The following is an 8564-nucleotide window of genomic DNA, read 5'->3' as shown; positions in this document are numbered from 1 at the left end:
TGTATCACATCTTGTTTTTTGCAGTGTCAAGACTCTGTTCTGACCCTGGCTGCTGCAACATGCAAACATCTTATGATACATGGATTTTTCCCTATCAAGTAATTCAAGTTGTGATGCCTGATTGTGAGATAGTGCTCAGAGTTTATTACTGACAATACATTTAACTGGTTTATTTCCTCTAGGTGTGATTGCTGCAGTGGTATTTGTCCTCATTTGCCTGCTGGTGGTGATGGTCCGGTACATGTACAGGCACAAGGGCACCTACCACACCAACGAAGCAAAAGGAACTGAGTTTGCCGAAAGCGCAGATGCCGCTTTGAAAAATGACCCTGCTCTCCAGGAAGCAGTGGATGAGAGCAAAAAGGAATATTTCATCTGAGAGGCAAGGATTTCCATGGAGACTTCCCCAAGGGAATCAATCAGAAATGCTACATCAACACAAGTGCTAAGAAATGGATAAGATGAGGATACAGGCAAGCATCCTAATTGAAAAGTATCTCTTTACTTTTTTTGTCAGTGGATTGTTTCTTTTCCTCTGCTGGTGAAGAACTAGATGCCAGATACTTGCCTGTTGATTTTATTAGCAACACAGCTGGTCACAGTTGAAATCAATATCAGATAAGAAGAAACAAAATCTCAGTATGAGTGATACACCAAAACCAGATAAAGATAGCAAATGTCAAGGCTTGACATTTGGTGAAAATAGCAGAAGCCAATGGAAAACATCCTCTTAGAGTTAATGATGCATCCTGTGCTGATGTGATACAGAACTACCTGAAATTTAATTTCAAATGTTCACATAACAAACAAGATAACTAGATAAAGCTGATGTAGCTGGAACAAAAATAGCTTTATAGCCCAGATATCTCCCCATCTTCCCTTTAAATGCACAGTTTTATTGGCAGAGGGGAGTTTGTTTTGTTTGTTTGGGGATTTAGATTGGCATTTTTTTTATTTTATTTTTTTGAATTTTATATATATAGAAGTCAAAGGAACTTCAAAGAAATAAAACTGTTGGGAAAAATGGAAAATGTAAGAATGAAGGATTTATTTCTAACTTGCTCTGCATGTCAGCTTGAGAACTGAAAAATGTTGGAATTTACAGTGCAGTATATAATAGCCAGTAGACTTACAAATATGATTCATTAGTTGGTAGGTTCCCTGCACGCATGCATAAATGGATATTAAAAGGTAAAGCATCTTGGTTTGAACAGGCCTTTTGAAACAATGGAGTTCAGCTAGATTTTTTCATGTAAGGTATTTTTGCCTGAGTATTTATTTATTTATTTTGCATTGGAAAATTCTCTTGAACAACCGCCAGCAGGATTTTGAATTTTTGCTGGGAGAGGAATTCAGTTCTGGTGCAGATACCAATATGGTATCTGGTGCAGATATCTTTTACAAATACAACTATAAGGCTGCCATTATAAAGAAGCTTATTCACCTGCATCTCACTGGCTTGCATTTATTTCTCCCTCTGTATGGCCTCTGTATATTCTTTGCGTTGTACTAGGTAAGAGAGTTACACTGACCATCGATGCTTTATTATAAATAAATAAATAGATTAGTTGTGATGGGTCACATGAAAAGATCTTATCCCTCACCTAAGAATCAATTGCTATGAGTTTCTTTACCCCAGTAAGTTGGCTTCCTATTTAAAGCCCATAATTAGCTCTGGAAATAGGGTAATTGTTCTCTGCACCTGCTCATCCCCAGCTGCAATGGTGCCCTGGGCTGCTGAAAAAGGAGGGGGAGAAATACATGATAATAAATAAGATACTGATGAGCTCTGCTCAACTCGATATGTTTTTTCCTGTGTTTTGATCTGTATATGTGTGTACATATATATAAAGTCATCTACAACTGTGCTTTCAAGATACTGTTGCTGATCACTTCTTGGCACCAAAGCTTGGAAAGCTCCTAGACTCCAGTATCCGTTATCGACAGTGGACTCAAAAATACTGTAAGGGAAGACAGATCTGAATAAGAAAAGACTCTGAGGACCCAAGTGAAGAAATAGGATATTTTTGTCTTTTCAGTCACAATCTCAGTCTTTCAAAATACCTGAAGGAGATGGACTCCGAATTATTCTTAAAATCCCGATAGCTTTGATTTTGAATCTAGATCCCTGTGTGTTTGCATGTTTACCAAAGATTATCAAAATCGTGCCAAAATTACTAAATGCTTAAGGTATTTTGTGTAATATACCATTGCACAACCACATTGTATTCTGTGGCTAGTGCAGTATAAAATGCAGAAAACCAGCACTAGCAGAGCTCAAATATTTTAATATTATGCACCTGACTGTTTCCTTCTAAGATACATTACTGTTTTAATCTTTTTACTACTTTTGAAGAAGGAATCTGTTTTTATTTTTCTAGGATAAGTGTTGGGGAAATTCACTAATCTTAGCTGTAAGACTGTGTATGTAAAACTGAAGACCCCTGACCCTCCAGTTCAATAAAAACATAAATATTTCCTCTGAGGACAGGGTAAATAGATTGACTTGAGCTCTGCTGCATCTCCCACACAAGGTGTAGGAACACCAAAAAACTTTCCTCCAGTGCTAGCAGAACCTATAGAGGAATACTAGCCTTTTGTTCCCTTTCATATAGTCAGAACCATGTGATGCAAGTTTGTCTGTTAAAGAAAATTGACTTTAGAGGAAGGTGTGAGGGACATGGGGAATAAATTCCTGCCTACCTCCCCAGTCATGAAATTCTGGGGTTTGCAACTTGAGCCTGCTGATTATAATTAGACAACTGTGTCATACCTGATACACAGGAGAACCTGAATTAATATCTCTTCTGGGGTGTGTGTAAGTTTTTTAATTATGAGGTGGACTGAGAAAAAATAACTGTCCACATCGGAACTACAGAGGCCAGATTTTCTGCTGGTACAACATGAGTTCAGTGGAGCTCAGCCAATTCTTACCAGTTCATTCAACACCAGACTTTGTGTCATTGCTTCCCCTAAATCTAAACTGTGTGCAGCTACTGGTCTTTGACTATATGCCTTCTTAGTAGCTTAATTAAATCTCTTTGTCCCATTTTCCCTATTCATCTAGGCTGACAAATAGTCCAACCATGCAGCGAGAGATTCCCCATCGGTAGTGTGCCTCTGAATATATGCAGAACAGTAGCTCTGGCAAGAGCTATGGTTTCAGTTAGTTTCTTTTTTTACAGTGTCTTTTTGGGTTCCAAGGCTTTATGTATTTAGAAATGACTCAAGCACGCTGAACAGACAGAAGAGATGGTTTGTGAAGGCTTTCTGTTTGTTTGGTTTTTTCCAGGACAAATTTTGCTTTGTAATTAAGAAAGCTGAATGACTGGCAGACTCTAACAGCCTGATCCTGATATTTTTTACACATACAATAACTCTACTGTCTTGAGTCATTCAATTTAGTTGTTAAAAGAGCACATTACAAACTTCCCATAACTTTTAGGACTAATTAGCAAGACATCCTTCTGCAAGCAACGTGCTGTGCTAAAAGAAAATTTATGTAAGATGTTGACACGTCTCGGTGGGCAGCCATAGCTTTTCATCACCAATGATTAAATGATTTTTACAATTTGCTTCCTGAATAGGAGAATTAAAGAAACAGTTTCTTTTTCCCCCACATGTTTTTACCCCGGGTCACTCCACTGCTGTGAACTGTTGCCCTGCAGCCTTCTGGTGCCCCATCTCCCCCACCATGAATGCCATTCTTGTCCGCAGTCCCCCAGGTTCCCAGCGGGGTCCCCACTGCCTTCCCCATGGCAGAGAACTGGCCCTTTACTTATGTAATTATTTATTTATTTTTATCAGTGAAGATACTCTATCCCTCTGTGCCAACCAAGAATCAATTTACACAAAGGTTTTAGCTTTGGACTTCCAATCCTGTGTCAAATTAGATCAAACCTGACCAACCTGACCTGAGACTGATTTACCGAGTGATCACATGTGCCACTTTTTCACAGAAAAAAGTCTAAAAATAGTACTGCAAGCTCTATATTTAGTTAAATTTAGTGCTATAAATCTCTATTGTTCACTAAATAAGGGAACAGAATGACGATCCCTCAAGCAACTCAGTTTTGTCCTGATGCCTTAATGCCCTGTGAAAGCTTGTTGAATTCCACTTTGCACAGAAAGCCACTGGTCCATGTTTAGAAGTGTAGGTAATTTTCAATGATGTACAGAAAAGCTGTGCATCAAAATGTCCAATATTTGCTGGAGTTGGAAAAGAGAGGATAAAAATGGTCTTGTAGGAACACGAGACATTTTTTAAGGATATATGGAAACAACAGGAGTTAAACATAGTATTTCTGATTACATTGGTGAGCTTTACGAGAGGGTCTGTGGAGCTTTGAAATTATCTTCCTGAAAAAAATAATTGTTTGCAAAAGGAAACAAATATCTTTTTAAACCATCTCTTCTCAAGCTTTGAAAACAGGCTTCTCAGATTCAATGTTCCACTGTTCTTCCTTAACATCTGGAACTTATTTTCTTCTACATTTTTGAAGGATTACCTGTACAGTCACCCCCTGCACAAAAATGACTGCTTGCTAGTATCAGCCCCTGTAGCATCATTTCTAGAGAAAGTCCAGTGGAGGGCCACAAAGATGAAGAGGGGCCTGGAGCATCTGTCGTTTGAGGAGAGGCTGAGAGAGCTGGGACTCTTCAGCCTGGAGAAGAGAAGATTGAGAGGGGACCTTATCAATGTCTATAAATATCTGAAATGTGGGGGTCAAATGGATGGGGCCGGGCTCTTTTCAGTGGTGGCTGGTGACAGGGCAAGGGGCAATGGGCAAAAAATGGAACACCAAAAGTTCCATACAAACTCAAGGAAAAACTTCTTTACTGTGAGGGTGATGGAGCACTGGAATAGGCTGCCCAGAGATGTTGTGGAGTCTCCATCTCTGGAGGTGTTCAAAACCCACCTGGATGCTTTCCTAAGCAACCTGCTGTAGGGAACCTGCTTTGGCAGGGGGTTGGACTAGATGATCTCCTGAGGTCCCTTCTAGCCCCTGTGATTCTGTGATTACAGCTCAGCAGAGTAATTCTGTCCAAAAGCAGTCAATCCCAAATGTGTATCTGGCCACCCATTACTGGACCTGGTAGGCATTTTTTTCATTCCGGGTCTTTCTGAGGTCCAATGTGCCATTGCACATATAATACTGTCCCAAGGAGTATTTAATCTGCCACTAGTCAAGATAACTACATATGTGTTGGGGTTTTTTTCTTCTTTTTAGAACAACAAGGCCAAATCACTTTGGGGGACTATTAAAAATTGTACCATAGGATCCCTCAGAATGTTGGCATTGATTTTTCTCTTAAATCAAATCTAGGGATCATTGGGGGAACACAAGACAGGAAAATAAAAAACACTGTTCCCTTACAGCAAGGAATGCAGACAAGGTGCTGAAACATTTATAGCTGCAGGATAAGTAGTATAGCATCACTAGCTGTGTCCTTCAAAGATTCCTCACAGAATACAGGAAATGCTGAGACAAGAGGTAAATCAGTAAGAAGATACAGAGGGAGAGGAGGTAATTAGATGCCGATAGAGATGGAGAGCAGTTTTTAATCAAATAAAATAGATATTGTCATTTGGAGAAATCAAAGTGTATTTGCTGAAGGTAACTGCTGACAACAAATTTCTTTGAATTATATGAGGTGTTTGAATTCCTTGCATGTGCCAGTCCAATCAAAAAATGCTGGTAAATACGCACCAAAAGAGTACATACATTAAATGTATTGAGCTGTTTATTGCATTTTCTAAAATCTCTCAGTTCTCCACATAAGAACACTTTGTGTGTTTAGAAAATGCAGAAGCTTCACAGCAGCAGTTCATATAAGACAGAAAACTAAAGAACCCCTGAACAAGCAATGAGCACACATCTGATGTCTGGAAATTCAGGTAGTTAATAAAGGAAGCTGACGATATCAAAGAAAAACATATATGGTGCATAAAAATTTCAACCATATTACAAAGAGATGAAATATTTGTGTAGTAGAGGTCCTTCTGTAGTTCAAGAAGGTAATATTGCCAGTCACTGTAAATAAGAAGTCCTAATTCTATGTGATTGTTCCCTGTGTGGTGGGATAAAAACCCACTGAATTCAATGGGACAAGAATTTCACTGACTATATCCTTCCTGCAAAAAATTGCATTCCCACCCATGTCAGAAAGAAACACACTAAGTTAAAGTAGAAATCTTTAAAAGGGCTGATCTTTCAGCTTCATGTCTTTGCACCATTTTTCTGTTGTTTCAAATTGTATGTATGATGGAAAGTACCTGATATGTTCTATTAAAGTCTATTTAAATGGCAGCATTGCTATGACAATAGAGAACACAGAGAATTCAAAGCTTACTGCTGATTGTATGTTAAAGCTGACTATAATGTTTGTATTTACCAAAGCTATTAATACACTGCTGGTGTAAATCTACTATATTTTGAATTAGAAAAAAAATTAAAAAGCTAAAATATGAAGAAACAAATAACTTCATAATTAAAGTTGTCATTTTCAGCATTTAAAAGACTGTTCTCATATTTTTGTCCACTTTTAAAATACCATGAACTTTGAGAATTGCCAATTATATTGTTTTCATAAGAACACAGATCAAAAAGGAATAGTAGGCTAGATTTTTTTTTTTAACAAAGCATGCAGACTCTAAAAGATATACTGCTGGTGTTTGCATTAAAAAAGAAAGAAAAACTTTTGATAGATCTAAAAAGGAGTCAAACTTCAAATAAGAAAGGATACAATAATTCTTTCTGAAGAAAGATTACCCCGTGGATGCCAATGTGGACCTGTACACTAGTTTATTATCTAATGCATGGTATTCTTAAAAATTCTAGCAGGCTTATAAACATCTAATGGATATTCACTGATGGATGGCCTACCTTCCACTCGACTGCTACCAAATTTGAATACTTCTGCTTTGTTCTTCATGCTTTCCATACAATTTCTCTTTTATCTTAATTTATCCCTAATTAAAGAATAATCAGTGGCTATGTCTAGTATAATATGTATTGTAATCTTGCTTCTGCCACCTCTTTTTTCAAGGAGCATTGCTGTCAGTGATGAAAAAAAAAAAAGTAGGTCTTTTAAGTTATATGTTATTGGGTTAAAATTATGCCTCAAAATGGTGAAAACCTGGAGGGTATCAGAAGGACAGTGCCTCATCTAAGTTTTAATATCCATAAGTGGAGAAGTTGTGGTAAAAACAGTTCTTTAAATGGGTCTTTCATGTGCCATAGGATTTTGATGTGTAGGAGTGTTAGGAGACTAGCAATACCCAAATGGTTCATTAGCAGTGTTCTTGCTGGAATGACAAGCAGAGAGTTAAGACTACTGAAGACCACACACTGGATCCTCCATTATTAGCCAGCACATTATGGAAATTTGACCTTGACTTCATACCACATGTGACAATGGGATTCAGTGTTACTGAAGGTGCTTCAGCAGCCCAGATCTGTGATTGTTTGTACTGTTACCAGTGGCACTGCCTGGCAAGTAACTCCTTGGAAATTGGCCATTGGCTGTTTGCCAAGAAGTAATGAAAGTGTATTGGGACCAAATTAATCCTTTACGGATGACCAGTAGTTGACAAGCTTACAGCAGAAACAAGGAGGAAAAAATTTTTAAAATACCAAAAAAACAGACATACATCAAAAATAAGAATTTTCAGCAATACGTGCTATCACATAGCAACATCTTATACATACACATGATTCGTTTCATACTTATTTGTATGATTGGTGCTGGACCTAAAGCTTCAGTACAGCATATTTTAACTGCATTGAGAAAGAAAAGGGTCCAGACCTTGCAGTAATGAACCTGCTTCCCAGCAAAGATTTTGACTAACATTTCTATTTCAGCTTAAAAAAAAAGGTATAACACTGATACCTTCTGCAGCTAGTCTTGCTAGAGCTGCATCTAGAGAGATTTCCTCATTTCTGATGTTTGGCTAATGACCAGGAAGACCTGAGTGGTCACTCAGTTCCCAGTATCTTAGAAAGAAAGTATTTAATCTCCCAGAGAGGTTGCTAGCATACTCACTTGAAAGCCCTTCTCAGTGTGACATATGGATATGCTGATAAAATGCAACTCAACACCACATTCTTGGTTGCTGGGAACAATCATCTTTATTCATTCTAACACCTAATGGAGTGATCAATAGCATTTTAATAAAGCCCGCTGTAAGTCATATTTAACTCAAATAAGATTTTATATTGTATTTCGATTAAATTACACTTTCTGCCATTCTTTACTGTCAATTTCTGCTTTCCTTGCCATTCATAAATTTTTGTTTCATGAATGTATGTGTGACCCTCAGGGCTTTCCATACCTTTTCTAATATTCCTGTAATGTTATGCATAAATAGAGTCTTGTGCTCAGAAATTCTATAGAGCTGAAATATCTGCATTCCCTTCTGTTGAGCAGCAGCACAACTTACCTACCAGAACAGAGTGGAAGAATCAGAGAGATTATTACATCTTTCAGTTTTCTGGTAAAGGGATAAAGACCATTGTTCCATGAAGGGAGCTCAGGATTTTCTGAGTCTTTCTTCTTGCATT

General features: G+C 37.8%; 1 protein-coding gene across 1 annotated transcript in view; it reads left to right on the top strand.

Annotated features, from left to right (window-relative positions):
* The window catches only part of LOC104522190 (glycophorin-C), a 29668-nt gene extending 28767 nt beyond the window's left edge, over positions 1–901 (top strand). Inside the window, exon 3 of the mRNA XM_010164412.1 lies at positions 183–901. Within this exon, the coding sequence (XP_010162714.1) occupies positions 183–379 (197 nt within the window). The 3' untranslated portion in view covers positions 380–901. The remainder of the gene's footprint in view (positions 1–182) is intronic.
* The last annotated feature ends 7663 nt before the right edge of the window (positions 902–8564 follow it).

Source organism: Antrostomus carolinensis, unplaced genomic scaffold (assembly GCF_000700745.2).
Source record: "Antrostomus carolinensis isolate BGI_N321 unplaced genomic scaffold, ASM70074v2 scaffold14763, whole genome shotgun sequence".
Taxonomy (NCBI): domain Eukaryota; kingdom Metazoa; phylum Chordata; class Aves; order Caprimulgiformes; family Caprimulgidae; genus Antrostomus; species Antrostomus carolinensis.
Note: the sequence above shows the minus strand (reverse complement) of the source record. Positions and strands in the feature narration are given on the sequence as shown.